At 36.4% G+C, this 17,101-nt stretch overlaps 1 protein-coding gene across 1 annotated transcript in view; it reads right to left on the reverse strand.

Moving 5' to 3' along the window:
* Positions 1-17,101, reverse strand: part of LRPPRC (leucine rich pentatricopeptide repeat containing) — a 127,146-nt gene that overhangs the window by 9,542 nt on the left and 100,503 nt on the right. The window contains exons 30-35 of the mRNA XM_053587363.1: positions 16,163-16,289; positions 10,100-10,188; positions 5,838-6,042; positions 3,517-3,656; positions 3,265-3,380; positions 744-818 (exon numbers count right to left, since the gene is read on the reverse strand). Of these exons, the coding sequence (XP_053443338.1) occupies positions 744-818; positions 3,265-3,380; positions 3,517-3,656; positions 5,838-6,042; positions 10,100-10,188; positions 16,163-16,289 (752 nt within the window). The remainder of the gene's footprint in view (positions 1-743; positions 819-3,264; positions 3,381-3,516; positions 3,657-5,837; positions 6,043-10,099; positions 10,189-16,162; positions 16,290-17,101) is intronic.

Genomic DNA, 17,101 nt, shown 5'->3' on the forward strand with positions numbered 1-17,101 from the left:
CAGTCTAGCTCATAGCTCCTGCCTCAGCCTCCTGAGTAGCTGGCACTATAGGTACCCACCACCAGGACCAGCTAATTTTTTCTATTATTTTTTTTTTTTTTAGTAGAGATGGGATCTCGCTCTTGCTCAGGGTGGTCTCAAACTACTGAGCCTAAGGGATCCTCCTGCTTCGCCCTCCCAGAGTGCTAGGATTACAGGTGTGAGCCACCACACCTGGACTGAAATATGTTTTTATTCTTTTTGTTAAACATCAAAAATACCTACCCCTTTTATAGTATAAATGAATTAACTGTTGCATATGTTATTACATTACGTTAATTTGTGGTAATATACCAATTTAAAGTCAAATGGCTCCTCTACCTTACTGTTTATAGCTAATCGATGGTCAAAATTTGGCAGCCAGTGGGAGATACTGTGCAGTGTTAGGCCTCCCTCGGCTGTGTGTCTGCATCTCTAAACATACCAAGGGGACCTAAGCAACATGATTTTTATCTTCCATTTCTAATGGCCCTTTCTTGGGGCTCTCAATGTGGACCTGTTCACTGAATGAACTTGTTTCTAGTACAACTAAGGAGCCAAAACTGAGTCTGTAGCACCATCAACAGGCACAGACAAGCAAAATCTTCAATCTCCATAGGGTTTTCAGAAAAGGTCCTGAACCAACAAGCTCTTATGTTAAACTCAATGCTTTTGAGCAAGACATCTATAGCATTATTGATTTGTTAGCAAATAAAACACAGTACCTTTCCTTTTGTCCCAGAATTCCGAACAAAAAACACCGAGAAAATTGGGACTTGTTCAGCAATTGCACCACATCTCTAAAAATTAAAACATTATTCAGTAAGTGAAGGTTTTTATAAACAAGCAGATCAAGGTGAATATTTCCAATTAAGAAAGTTCATAATAAAACAGTACTGTATTATTACCAATAGGAAGGCCTAATAGTTGACCGTTATTTTTGGAGGCAAGAAAAAAGAAAACAAGTGCAAGCTAAGCCAAGCTTCAGGGAATGGCGTCCTTGGCACCGCAAGTGTAAAGTTTGTTTAAAAAGAAAAGGGAAAAATTAAACTAATGCTTCAACAACCGTAGAATAAGGTTTAGGACTGCAAAGAAAGAGGAAAAAAAGAAACACTATTCCTCTCCAATTATACTGCCAAGCATTCACAAGTGAGCTAGGGATCATAAGGTTAATTATACATTTAATAAGGTGTCAGGGAGATAACTGCTCGTTTCTTTATAAAAATTAAAATGTACAAAGCAAGTTCTCTTTAAAGTATAATTACCTACACTTATGCATACAAAAGGACTGATTTCAATCTCTGTATTTTATAAAAGGCTTTCATTGCAACAGACAGGCAGTGCTTGAGAAAGAGACAAAAGTTAAACTAAAAAAAAAAAAAAAGTTTATATGACAGACCAAATAAATCAAGTGTCTATCCAATCTTAGATACCATGGTAAAATCAAATATGGCAAGACAATATTTTAGTTTACACTCATCATAGATGTCATTCTCTTAAGTTTCTAAGAGCACACTGCTCTTTGAAAGCTTAAAACACTGTCAATTCTGAAACGAATGGTATAAAAAGAACTTTTGGGGACGCACAGAACATTTACATTATAAACTGATGTTTTCGACATCTGTGAATAAAGTGTTCTTCACTACAGCAAGAGTAATCTTTTACTGTTTGACAAGCATGTAAAGGATGGGTGAAGGGTTGATCATCTGAAACCCCAGTCTGTTGAAGGGATGGTAAGTGAAAAGACTGCTGCTGTTACATCAATCCTCGGCTGCCACCGGGAGCCCTTTGGTGAGGGCACTGTGGGTAAACGCGGCTCTGGGCAACAGGCACCGTTCCTGCTGTCTCCCATCCGGGATCCTGTCAACTGTGTGCTCTTAGAAGGGCCTTGAGGATTATAGCTCAGAACAAGCTGGCAGATGAAGTACCAAGGGCCACTTTCTAAAGAACTATCAAAAGGATGAGTTACAACAGGATAAATACTGTCACATATATAATCAGGTACCTTATACGCTTAGACCACTAGTAAGTACTCAGATATGTACACATAAAGATAAAGCATAAGAGTATATTCCTTTTTCCATATAGAATTCTGAACACTAAAGGCAGCAAAATAATGAAAATATTTCTGAAATTCCTATCATAAATTCTTTTCCTTAAAAAAAAAAAAAAGGAAAAAGTACAAACAAACCAAAAGAAAATTCCCAATTAACTAGAATTCTCTCTTCCTAAGAACAAAAGTAAAAGGACATACAAGCAGTGCCAATTTACAATTTTGATATAACTATTAACACAGAGAAAAATTTTTAAGAATTCTTTTTAAAAATGGCTTAGATTCTATCTTCAAATTAGATTAACTTTCAGGATCAAAACTAGAGCTCAAGCAAATGGGTACCCTCCCTCTCTACTTAAGGTATTTCACAGCTGGTAAAAATGTAACTGAATATAATACTATTTACTATCAGAAATTGGTCCCAGGCCTCAATCTGACACAGGGAGTCTACACAAACACAGCCGTTGGCGGGATCATGGTGACTGTTTGACTGCCACCTGCTGGGATGGGGCTCCCCAGTGGTGCCTGTTTGTGTACATTGCCAGTGGCAGCTCCAATCACCCACCGTTCTGCCGGCACTTGGCGTAGCTTTATATTTAGTGCTGTTAAAATGGCATGAATGCAGTTGTCTCCTTCCCTGAAGATTGCTAATTTAACTGAGAGTGTGGGCCACAGAGACCTGCATTTGTCATTTAATGTGTCTGTGACACACAAGTGAATAGAAAGCAAATTCAACTCTTAATAAGCCTTGAATAAGGTACCAAGAATGTTTGAGTATTCAAGTGAGAAGCTGTACTTCAAAAGCAAATATTTCTTACTTTTTGTTTGCAAACTGTGTTGCCATGGCGATACATGGTTATTTAGAGCATTCGAGAAATTAAAGTAGGAAATCAAAGGAATTGTTTTGTGTTACCTATCTGTAAAGAAACATTTGTCTTTAAATCATTCCAGCAAAACCCACCATCCCCTCAACCCCGATGCAAAGGACATTTTTCTTCTGATCTGTCATCTGTAAAACAGTGACCTACAATCTACAGTCCAGTCATTGTCATACAACCTTGATTCACACTGAATTTAAATGTGCTAGAAGTATCTCGCTTCATTTCCAATACTCCACATCTATGTCTAGTAATTGCTCAATTGACCTCCCACCAGCCGCAAGCCCCACTGCTGCATGAGTGGAGGGCTGTTACCTGTAGGAGAGCTCTGGCATCGTCCACCTTGCCTGCATCCATAAGCTGAAGGAAAAGGTCAGTGACAGGTTTGTAAATTGCAAACTGATTGGCCAGTCTCTCTGCCATGATGCTTACTGGAAAAATGACAGGTAAGAACAATCTCATGTTAAAACATTATGTAGCATAACTCACCCACCAAAGAAATTCAGTCCAGTTTCACTAGAGAGACAATGTGGTTTCTGTGTTCTTTAACACAAAAAGCTGACTTACTCTTTTCAACTGCTGTTTCCAATTGCTCTTCTAACACTTTTTTGAATAAGTATGACAAGCCAAAGTAGTGGGGTTCCACAGGTGGACTCCCTGAAGTAAGCATATTTTCAATGTTTTCTATTGCAACATCTATGTTATTGCTGTAAAAAAATAAAGCAAAATAAGTTATAAAAAATATTTGCTTTTATATTAGTAATATCGGCAGTATTAGTATGAGAGCTTAGGAGAATCCTCCCATGCAAATACTCTGGGAGAAAAAAGAAATACATTTACAATTAATCAGATGAAAAACACCATGCAGGGTGGTGCCTGTGGCTCAAGGAGTAGGGCGCCGGTCCCATATGCCGGAGGTGGAGGGTTCAAACCCTGCCCCGGCCAAAGCAATCACATTTAGATAACAAAAGTGGTTCGTGCTACGGTGGGTGTTTAATTTACTGCAGTTGAAATAGCTGTTTATTTTAAAATACTGCTCTAGAGACAAGATCAAACAACTATATATAGGAGAATAATGAAAATAACAAAAGATACTTTATCTTTTTTTTTTTTTGGTAGAGACAGAGTCTCACTGTACCGCCCTCGGGTAGAGTGCGGTGGCGTCACACGGCTCACAGCAACCTCTAACTCTTGGGCTTATGCGATTCTCTTGCCTCAGTCTCCCGAGCAGCTGGGACTACAGGTGCCCGCCACAACGCCCGGCTATTTTTTTGTTGCAGTTTGGCCGGTCCTGGGTTTGAACCCGCCACCCTTGGCATATGGGGCCGGCGCCCTACTCACTGAGCCACAGGCGCCGCCCAAAAGATACTATATCTTAAATATTATATTTAATTTTGCAGCTCTTTAGATGTAAAATGAAACTTATTTAAATAATAATGCTGTGATTTTGGCTTTATGACCCACTAGTCACTACTGCTTAAAGTAAATATAACATATAATATCTCATGATTTTTAAAGGTATATTTGTATGTCTTTAAGCCATATCAATTTATTTTTGTCAGGTATTATACATTTGGAAAATACTCCATTTGTACTGAAGTTCTCCCCAAAAAGTATCTTCAGATGTTACTTAAAAAAAAAAAAAAAAAAAAAAATCAATTACATGGCCTTATTTAATATGTTAACTATGATCTTTATGACTGTCTTTTTGGTTAAAGTAATCTATAATTGATTACTTTAGAATTATAATATGGCATTCGAAATCCAATTAATCAATATTATGTTGAAATTATTACATTAAATATAAAAATTCTCTAACTAAAAATGAATACCCTCTGTTAAAGTAAATTTTTCTCATGGGTTTTAAAGAATTATTTCATGGGGCGGCGCCTGTGACTCAAGGAGCAGGGTGCTGGTCCCATGTGCCAGAGGTGGTGGGTTCAAACCTAGCCCCAGCCAAAAAAAAAAAAAAAAAAAGAATTATTTCATGGTGAATACATTCTCCGCATCACATAAACCTGTGTTTAAATGTTAACATTTAAAAATTCATGCAGCTCTTACCTCAATAATTTCCTCAATTTTCTAATTTAAAACAACCATATTTTCTAATTAAAGGGAAGTCCCATTTGGGAAATAGTTTTAAAAGATAAAATCAAAACAAATGCAACTGTTTCTCTGATCAAAGAAATAGGAAGAACCAACAAAAAAAACCCAGCAAAAACACTGCATTTTAGTATTATGTTCCATTAATTAAATGTATAGAAGATTAACTACAAAAGAACACTTTTTCTAACGGCATAAGAGAGCCAAATTCCACAATTATCCCCATGTATCTGTAACTTGAGCATAGCACTTTACTAGGGAGGTTAGTAAAAACCAAGTCCTGATTTACGTATTCAGTGGTGACTCTCACAAGGATCTAAAAATGGTGGTCAGAAAATCAATTCTAAATGCTTCTTCTTATGGTGAGTGTGTGTTTGTGTGTTGAAGGGTGGAAGGGCAGGGAAAATGAAAATGTATATTTTTAACAAGCTTTCAGGGCCTTCTATTTCATAACATTCTAATGGAATATCATTTTCAAATTGCTGACAAGCAAATAAGATGATTTTTTGCTTTCTAACAACAAGAGGCCTGGCGTATGTATGTAGGAATGACAAAAGTTAACAACTGCAAGGCAAGATTCATAAATTTGATTGTGATCTATTCTAAGATTTACTTAATGACAAAACACATTTTCCAATTATTTTTCTCTAATAAGTAATTATCAATAACTAATGTCAAAATTTCCTCTGTGGATGAAATGGTTTCTAAATGCCTAGATATTTTTGAAATAATGCTCACTCCAGTGGAGGAAAAGAAAGGAAAAGAAAGCTCAAAAATATACTCACTTCTTTATTTGTGCCAAAGCAATGTTATTGATGAAAACCATTTCTGAAAGTCCAATTGAGTTTTCACGTCCATTTATCATCTTCTGAAGTGCTTCTATGCTTTCTACATCACCCTTCAAGCCAAAGGCCTGGATAAGGCGGGTCACGGCTAACCTGGAAGGGATCTGCTCCTGGTCCAAGGCTGTTTTAAGTGTTGTTAGAGCCTCTAAAATAGAAGAGCAGAAGACAGAGTTTTTCTTATACGACCTGTGCTGACTTTAATGGATTTCAAAAACCAGCTTTTAAATATGAGCACCCAAATGTCTATATACAAATCCTATGAATAATTAATTCTAGATTACAGAAAATATTAATACTTTATAAGAAATCAAAAAAATTGATTTATTTCACTATCTATAAGATACTAGACACCACAGAAAATACAAATGCCACTGACAAAATGAGTTCTGTTCAGGAACACATTTAGTGATTAATTTCAAAAACCTTGACAAGTTCAGAGAAATATACATGTAAGGAAGAATTTTAAAAATTAAAGAGTTTCAAAAAATATGTAGCTAATACCCACATTCGTACTTTCCTGGATTTTATTAATTCAAAGATTATGTGATGATCAAAAACTTCTAATATATCAGAGAGTCTTCACTGAACATAAGCTCTCTAGTCGAAACAGATCAACCACACAGGAACATTCAACTTTCATACTAACAAATTATTTTATTTTTTATTGTTTTTGGCCGGGGCTGGGTTGGAACCTGCCACTTCTGGCATATGGGGCTGGTACCCTACTCCTTTGAGCCACAGTCACCGCCCTGTTTGTTTTTTTTTCTTTTTTGAAGAGACAGAGTTTCATTTTGTCACCCTTGGTAGAGTGCTGTGGCATCACAGCTCATAGCTACGTCTAACTTCTGGGCTTAGGCGATTCTCTTGCCTCAGACTCCCAAGTAGCTGGGACTACAGGCACCCGCCACAACGCCTGGCTATTTTTTTGATGCAGTTTGGCCAGGGCTGGGTTCGAACCCACCACCCTTGGTATATGGGGCCAGCGCCCTGCCCACTGAGCCACAGGCGCCACCCTAACGAATTAATTTTATATGATTAGATACCTTGTAGTTATTTTGTTGCACTCATTTTTCAAAGGCAAGAAAAGCCCATCAATTCCCATAACACAGATGGCCCCCAATTTAATAATTTTTCAAGTCTACAATGGGTTTAAAGGGGCAATAAATACACTTTTCAACTTATAATGAGTTTACTGGGACACAGCCTATTGTGAGTGGACAAGCGTCTATATAACCAATGGAGTTTTATCTATGTTTTTTGAAGTATTTACTTATAAGTACAATAACTATGGAATATCCTTCCAATTTACCAATTTCTGGAATTATAGTGAACTCATTATATTAAATAAAGTGGTAGACCAGGGGGGATCTAATACTCAGAATTTAATAACCACCATTACCATTACTAAATAAAACATCATAGTTTCTAGCAATCAAAGCAATGTAATCCAGACAAAACTAACACGCTCCAAACAGCCCTCCAAGTAACAACAGCCTATCCTCTGCAGAAGAATGGGGAAAGGGTAATAATTAAATAGTCCACTAAAAACAGTACAGTAAGAGACATAATGAATTTAGTGTTCATTACTGAATAAATAATTTATAATTACTCCAAATTTACAAATAACCTAATGCCAATAATTCTCAAATGGGGAAAAGGAAAAAGTGTTAAAAAGCTAACTCAATAAAATTTTATGAGTATACATGCACATACAGGAAACCAAAAATGTTTACTATTTAAAAAATATAATTTATAGAAAGTAAGCTCAACATCTTGTTAACTGGTAATCATATACAGATAATTAACTTTGGAATATTCTTATTAACCAAGAATATGTTAGCCAGTGAATCAAAATAATTAAAAAAATATATGGTGAAATGGGAACACACACTTACTTTTTACCACATTTGTTGAGTCTTTCCTATGTACCAGTACCAGGCACAGTACTGAGCAACTACATTCACGACTGCTCTTCTGACATAAGTTCTCATTTTACAGATAAGACATGCAGGCAGAGATTAGCTAATTTGTTCAAGGTCAAGGTCACACTGTTAGATGAGATCATCCCGGAGCTTACGTCCGTGGGTGCACGGTACATGACAGAGTAGAGGAGTGAGGAGGACAGATCACTGTGTGTCCACCCAAAGGCAGGGGGGACTTTGTGGCCTAAATCACATCCTCACACAGGGATTGCCTTTGTATAGTAATGACTTCAAAGACACCAGAAATGTTAGTAATCCACACCCCTCCCCACCAGTCCTTTCCCACTGTCACCCAATCCTAACATTTACTCAATTACTCACTGATGATACGGATAATATGAGTTCTGCACAGGTGCAGTGTACCTTAGCTATTAACGGGCTATGACAGTATTAGTTTATGAAATTATTTCAACATTTAATCAGCTTTTTCTTCCTGCTTTAGATGAGGTAAAAACAAAACAAACAAAAAAGAAAACTGAAAGAGATAAGTGCAGAAGAACAGAGGGGATTTTAAAAAATTAGGAGCTCTAGTCAGCCATGAGATGGGAATAGGGCCAACAAGACCCCCAAAATCCCCCTCTTTGCTGATGATCACTTTACTCCAACAAGACGCTGGTCCATGGTGATGCTGGGTGGGTTGGGGCTGGAGGAGTTAGTAGCGAACAGTCGTGGCTCCTGTTCTCAGACAACCTCCCAGTTCGGATGAGTGGAGGACGAGCTCAGAAAAGCAGACAAGACATTACATCGCTTACTTTCTTGTAGTTTGCACGGGCACTTAACACACAAGTAAAGCTAGCAATAAAGTTAAACAAAGTCAGGCCAGATTCAGCTAAAAAAATGAATTACCTGTAATTTAAAAAGCGTGTTGTTTTTATCTCCATGTCTACAGAAATATAAGCTATTTAGGACAATAGCTTGTTAATAATCTATGGGGGGAGCAAGTTTAATTTTTGTTGTTTTAAAATTGATTATTTTACTATATAAAATATCAACTTGACAAAGTCTTTTGCATTGGATATAAAATAAAACCTTTTCAAGTTTTAATAACAAGCCCTACACCACTCAGTTATGACTGAAGGCAATCAAAAATGACTATTGAGATGGGTGGGCCCAACCTGTGGAATGATGAGATAGAAACTTTACAAAGGGAGAAATCACCACTTACATATTCAGCCCCAAACAATTAGGAAGACCATAAAAGATCAGCATGTTTAGATATTACAGGCAATACTAAGGCTGCACAATTAGACAGCAGCTTCTTCTTCGGATGTAAAATTATCTTATAAGCATGCAAATGAGGAAAACACCATTAACACAGACCGAGGAAGCAACAAGATAACATATTTAACAGTTAAGAGAGCTTTCTCAATTGCCTAAAGGTCTCCTAAGTGGGTTTTGTTATATTGGCAAAACTGCACTGTTACTGAGTAAAATTCAAATGTAAAGCTTAACATGAAAAACTACTTACCAAAATTCAAGAGTCATCATTTTCCCTCTTGGGAGCTCATTCATAAGACCTCCAGATCCAAGTCCACCCCACTGCCAAACCGTAACAGCCTCTAATGAACCCACAGCCCTCATCCCAATCCTCCCGGCTAAAGTCATCTCCACAACTTTCTGGTGTTATCCTCTTAATGCTAATTTTGAAACTCTAAACTTCAAACACTGTTATCTTACTGCTGTTGGTATTATGAACTATTAAAAAAGTATTAGATTAAGTTTTAAAAATCAATATTATAATCATTTGGTGCACAATCCCACACATTTAACACTCAATTTAACTCATTTGCTATCTCACACAAAACCAACACAATGTGCAAGAAACAACTGCTGGGAATTGTTTCAGATGCTCTAAAGTATGTTAATTTCCAAAGCAAAATGACTTGTGCTGTGAATTTTAACGCACTTGAAAGCCTGTACTTTCTCTCATTCTGGAACACAAATTTTGCATGTCTGAAGAGCTGTGATTCATCTTAAGAAAACCCATCTTGTGTTAAATGGAATGGAAACTGGACTAAGTGGTCAAATGACAAGTACATTCATATTCAAGCTGTATTATAAATGCATGTACAGTAATTTACGTCTCTCAGCTACCACAAAAGGCTCTTGATAAGCAGGTAATTTGCTAAATGGACTCCTTTATCCAAGTATTCGAAGGGCGTTACAAGAAAAATCTGCAGAGGCATTAATGTGACGTAAAGGTCAAGCATTGTGACATACCTTTCAAATAATCCCGCCTAACTTGCGTTATGATGAGGAGGCTGTTGGCAGCATCGTTCAGTGTGAAGCCCTTGATGTGGGTCTCAGCACTAAAAGAAGCAGACATTTAGAAAGGAATTACTGACATGCTTCTGATACGATAATAAATGGTTGAGCGCCAAGGTGAAATTATAAAAACTACTGTTCGTATGTTAAAAATATTGCTGCAAAATATCGACCTGGAGACAGCTTTTGTGTTATCCTGTCAATGGTTATAGAAGGATAATTTTTTTTTGCATTCTGACAGATGACAAAGTTGGAAATGAGCAACAAAAGAAACAAAGTACAAGATTTTTTTAAACAATCGGTTCGGATTCTTGAACGCTGACATCCGAGATGACTAAAATAACTGCATGCCCCGCATTGTTCTGCTGGATCCCGCGCAGGATACTTTCTCCTCTTTTTTTCTACATTCACCATAATTATAAAATGTAAAACTATTCTTTCAACAACAAAAATGAACATTTATTTTCAGCACGGCATATTTTAAATATAAACTAACACCATATCATTTTGGCTGATTAATTTTCAAATTTCTGTCATCTAGATACATACGGTTTTTAAAGCTGAATATAATGCAGACCTAAAACCATTCTTACTTTAGAATTAAAAATTTCATACAATCTTGTCCCAGCCTTAAATTTGAAACAAAACCCAACTTTTTAAAACTTGAGTACTAAACATCACTTTACCTAATACTAAAACTCACAGGATTTTAAAAAGCAAAGCAAAACAAAACAAAAAACCCCCCAAACACTCCTAAACCTAGCTAGGCATGGTTTTTGTTTGCTACAATGTTTCACATCTCCTGTGATGAAATTCCAGCATTCTTAATGCCCCCAGGGTTCATCTCCAGGATTAGAAAATCTAAACAGGTCAAAGGAGCAAAAGGAATTGCTGCCATTTGCCTTATCCAGCTCGGTGATAACCTTGCTGCCAACAACCTCATGGCTTGCCAATACGTACACGTAAGCTGAGCAGATTGCGAGGAAAGCAGGGTCACTGCTAAATTATTCTCATCAATCCCAAGAAAATCCTCCAGAAACACCACAACATGCCCACCCTCTCAGTCACTTTCAGCCTCTAAGGTTCACCCCTGCAGTCCCTGGACACAGGATTTTCTTATTCCCCCACCAATCCTCTTAATCCCTCCAAAGCACCCATTGCTCAGTTTGACTTTTTTCCTTTGTCCCATCTGTCAAAGCTCTTAAGTCAACAATTCATGCATGAGACTATAAATTGAATAAAATAAAGGATTTACTTTCTCAATCTTAAGCATGATTAAATAAAAATTAGACACTATTAAAAGCTTGCTTCTCATGCCAATATTATATGTGTTACATCATATTTATTTAAAAAATATTTCCTAAAATCAATTAAAAGCACAAGGTAATAAAACTACTTTTAACTGACATTAAGCGTGGACTACAAACCTTTTGAAAACCTCAAAACAGATTATCTTTCAATAATCTCTTCCTATCTCAAGAAGGTGCCTATTCATTGTAAACATGAACAGTGGAGATAAAAACCAGGAAAAAAAACCTCCCCTATCTATTATATGGGAATGTATCATTACATACATAGAAAATGACAAATCACAACCAAATATATTCCAAATTGGCAAAAGGGGAAAAATTACAAAAAGCTATTGGTAGAGATCTTTGCATTGGAATCACTGATACAGTACAATAAAATAAATTTACTTTTGACTCCTAATTTTGATCTTTCCTTTTGGAAAAGATCTAGTACAGAGTTGTCAAGCTAGCTGTGACAATGGGAATATTCTTTATCTGTGCTAACAGGGTCACTCGCCAGCCACATGGCCACTCTGATGATGGAACAGAAATCTTAACTGTACTTAATCTTAATTAATTTAAAACAGTCACATATGGTGAGTGGCTACCGAACTGGATAAAGAAGAATTCTAGACATTTTCTTTCTATTTTTAGAACTGCTAAAATAAAGGGAAGAAAATTACAGGTGAATGAGTATCAATCTTTGAACTTACAATCAACTGCAAAAATTAAACTATCTTAACCAAGAAGATACTATTATAGCAAAAGTTCTACATTAGATACTTCAGAGCAATGAGCAGTGTACGGATTATGCACACATAACATTAGTCGGTGATTATAAATCATTTCAGTAGAAACCATCAGTGACGTGTTTAGTATTATTTCTAGACAGAATGAAATAGAAAGCCAGTAGGAACAAGAAAAAAGATAAAGCAGAACTGCTGATTCCCAAATTCCCTAAGAATACAGTTTAGTGTTGTCAGAGATTTAAAATAACACATCTTTCAGTGCTCTTTGAATAAGCAGTTTTACTCCCCTGCAAGAATTCACTATAGAAAAATTATTTTGAAACATGAAGAAATTAAAAATGAAAGAAAGTTAGTTCCTTGAAAAATTTTAAAAGGATGCTATTACTATTAATTTTTAGATTCCATGACTTGTTGGGAAGTTGAAATGATCTCATTATTAGTGAAATAGAAGAAATCTCATTAGAGATCAAGTGCATCCGTAACACTAAATGATAGCAAAGGCATAATAAAAACAAAAATGGCACGCGTTAGTTTATAGGAAAACTATGGCTCTTCAATGACATTATATAGGTAACTGCAACAACAGACTGACTGCTATTTATGAATTGAGAATAACATCACCAGAATAGTAGGAGATACTGCCACTTGAGACAGTAGCTCAGTTGGTTACCATATTACACAATAAAAATTGTCTATGGGGAAAAAAACACCTTTTTAAAAATGCTAATCATTGACACAGAGCTAATAGGGAAAAGATGAATGACCTTGTCTAGTGGTGGCAATAAAATAGATGAATCCAGAGACCACCTCCTAGTATGGCTCAAGTAACATAATTAGTTGGACAATTAGAATTCAAACTTATATTTCTGTATTTCTAATACAGGGTTATTTTCAAAAGTATTCATCATAGATGTAACCTAAGAAACAATTCTGCATAGTCAGATAAAACATTCACTGGTTTAATGGGAAGGGCATACACCTAACACTCAGACTGACTAAGGGCTTTGGACCTAGGATTCTCCTGGGCCTACACAGCCCCGCAGGGAAGACAAGTACAGAATAAGCCTGGTGGGATAACATAGCTAAATGTATCCTTCAGAGTAAAGAACGTCTCACTCATAGGTGGAATCTAGAAAGCCAAACTCAGAAGTAGGAAGTAGAATGGTGGGTCTCAGGGGTTGGGAGGAGGGGAAATGGTTAAAGTGTACAAAGTTTCGGTCATTCAATTGTATAGAGTCAGCAGCTCTATACAATTCAGTGCCTATAGCTAACAATACTTAAAATTGCTAAGAGGGTAGATTATCAATGTTCTCATATGCAACCCTCCCTCATTATAATAAAGATACAGATAATGGGAAGAAATTTCGGAAGGTTGGTTATGGCCTTGATGGTAGCGATGGTTCCATTGGTATATACTTATCCCCAAACTCATTGAGATATTCACATTAAATATCTCACTCTGTTGCCTGGGTTAGAGTGCATGGGCTGACTGCATCTTGAAATTCCTAAGCCATCCTCTTGCCTCAGCCTACCAAGTAGCTGGTGTATACCACTATGCCAGCTAATTTTTCTTTTCCTTTTTTTGTCTTGTATAGAGAGCGTCTCAGTATATAACTCAGGCTTGTCTTGACCTCCTGGCCACACATTATCTTCCCGCCTCAGCCTCCCAAGTTCCATTACAGGCATGAGCTACCACGTCCAGCCTGTATCATATTTTTATATGTCAGTTATACTTCAGAAAGAAGATTTTAAAGGTTGTGAGTATAAGGAGAACTAAAAGGGCCATGCTGATAGCTATCTTCTAGATCAGCAGCTTTCAACCTTGTTAAATCAATATCCACAGTGAAGTATAGTAAGAAATTATGTTTTATGCTACAACCCAATTCAGAGATATATACATGTACACATAACTGAAATCAGTTATAAAATAGTATCTTTTTTTTTTTTTGAGACAGAGCCTCAACCTGTCGCCCTGGGTATGGGTAGAGTACCGTGGCATCACAGCTCACAGCAACCTCCAACTCCTGGGCTTAAGCGATTCTCTTGTCTCAGCCTCCCACATAGCTGTGGCTACAGGTGCCCGCCATAACGCCCAGCTATTTTTTGGTTGTAGTTGTCATTGTTGTTTGGCAGACCCGGGCTGGGTTCGAACACACCAGCTCTGGTATATGTGGCTGGCGCCTTAGCTGCATGAGCTACAGGTAATGAGCTCACAAAATAATATCTTTATTACATGAAGTTCCATATTTCCTATTCTATTTCTTAAGAAAAAAAAAATACTGGTTCTGCCTCACTAAAAATATCCCATGGCCTACTAATTGGTTACAATTTTATGGAAACCACTCTAGATTAGAGACCTTCAACACAAGGCACGTACACTACATGAATACTATAGAGTGAGGCCAGGAAAATATTAAGTCTCTTTTTAAAATCTCCTAAATACATTATATTTTTGAGTACATCTTATAAAATATTTACAGGTGACACATTAGTACATATAATAATTTCCAGAGAAAGGTAATTTGTAGAAGATGATCTACTCCCTTGAGTCAGTGGTTACAGACGACTGGATATTAGTCAATATTAAACTTTCCAAGTTACCATCTGAGAGTACACTGAGACCTCTAAAGGTACTTAATATACATTAAAATCAGTCTTCCAGTTAACACACAAGTGAGATACAAGTGCATTAAAAACCTGAACAGTCTTTAGTGTGACGATCCAAATCAGAACATACAAATGGTGATTCCACACAGAGAAGTACGGGCACACTCAACACACTTTTCGAAACATACTGGAAGAGTTAATACAGCCCTGTGCATATCTTTAGCACCACTAGTATCAATGCCAGGATTTCTAGTCAGTGGTGTCAAAGAAAGACCAGCAACCATTTTGTATTCGAAGTTCTAATATTCTAAAATTGCCATGACTTAGAAATTTTGTAGGCCAAGAATTAAACAAGACAGATTATTTTCAGAACTCTAACTTTCTAGGAAAAGGTTAACCTTTCCTATTGAAAATAAAACTATTAACCTACCAACAGGACAAAGCAGGTAACCCAATCCACTCCTTTCTAGGCCCTTTCTGAATAGTAACTCAAGTTTTCAGGACAGCAACTTTCAACTTTGTTAATAAGAAAATAAAGTCTGTGGGTGGCACCTGTGGCTTAAGGAGTAGGGTGTTGACCCCATATATCGGGAGTGGCAGGTTCAAACCTGGCCCCGGCCAAAAATTGCAAAAAAAAAAAAGAGAAAGAAAAGAAGTCTGATAACTGACACACCAAGTAAGAAACTTTCGTTCCTGTCTTCGTTAGTGAAGTATTTTATTCTAGGTGACTAGCCAGAGAGACAAAAACACTACCACCTCCAGTAGAACCACCATACTGATATTTTTTAAAAATCAAAAACAAAAAACACAAAACAAGGGGAAAGAGAAAATGCACATAAAAAGTGTTGAATACTTACTTATGTTTTTTCTACCTTACTCTACCTCCCTCAATACCAAGAAGAAATTTTTAATGTAAGTAATATAATCACAACTCATCACATAGAAGAAAAATTGAGGATCAGAGATGGAAATTTTTGGAAAGTCATGCTTTCAAGCAACATTCAAAATCTAGTTTTAAGTTCAACGCTCTTGATGTCTTCATTATACCAGGCTGCTCCTACCACAAAAGGTACATGAATACAGTTGCTGAACAAGAAACACAACAGAATACAATCGAAATTACTTCTTTTGTACATGGATATCTTACCAATGAGTTTTGAGGATATATTAAAGTATTAATACTGTGTATGGTCAGTAAGTAAAGTTTTTTTTTTCCCCTTTAGGTTTAAAGAACCCCATAAAATTACTTAATAATTTCATATGATTTTTATGAGTAGTTGAGGCTAATCAATGCAGGGCATATTATTAGAAAAATCCTAATAGTAGCCAATATTTTTTAAAGCAAAAGGTTTAACAATTGGACTAATACTTACAAATTTTTCACTTGCTCTGCTTGTGATAAACAATCTTTCAATAAGAGTAATTTTAGGAGACTGTTGTAAGTTTTCGTGTTAAACACAACGTTTTGCGCTTTTGCTTTCAGGAAAATATTAAATGCATCTATAAGAGAAAAAAAAGTGAGATGATATTATTCTGAAATGGCAAGAGGGAGGGGAAGATCCTTTTAAAAAGCCCTTACCCCAGGTATTTTTGTTTATTGATACTCACCCCATTAGGACTTTGGGGAGATATGCAGTGACCCAGCAAGTAAATGATGTCTCTCTTCAAATCTCTAAAGGACACAGCTACAGTGTCGGAAACTACTACTTAGTCCAAATGGACAGTACCCGAAAGGGTTCCTTTTAAAATTATTTTTCATACTAGCTTTCTTAAGCCAGCAAATTATTTTTAAGCCAATAAAAATAAGAAACAGCTCTTTAGAATTTGTCAAAAGATGATACCAGTTTGAAAATAAACTGCAAAATGTGTGTTAAAGTCCAAATAAACCAGAGGTATAATTTAGATTGAGGGGAGCAAAAGCCTCATTTTGAAGCAATCTTTAATCTATAAGTGGGTGGTTACAATGGTTAACATTTCAGCACAACAGCATTAAAGTGAATATAGCCTATAATTCTAAAATTAGGAGATCACATTATTTGGCTACGACAGGACTTATACAAAAACATACAATTTTCAAATATACAGATATCTAACAAGTAAACTAAGCAACATTTGTTTGACTGATTAACAGTTTTATTTCACTTGTTCACAATAACTGTCAGTGAATGAAAAGATGTTACCAAAAGAGAAGTAGCTACACTTTTCAGTCACTTACTTTTCTGAAATAAAATTGCCTGGCTATAAACAGCCAACTGAAACTATAATCTACTCTCTGTGTGTATAAACAAATCACAAAGAAAACGGGGCATCAC

This window comes from Nycticebus coucang, chromosome 4, assembly GCF_027406575.1.
Source record: "Nycticebus coucang isolate mNycCou1 chromosome 4, mNycCou1.pri, whole genome shotgun sequence".
Classification (NCBI taxonomy): domain Eukaryota; kingdom Metazoa; phylum Chordata; class Mammalia; order Primates; family Lorisidae; genus Nycticebus; species Nycticebus coucang.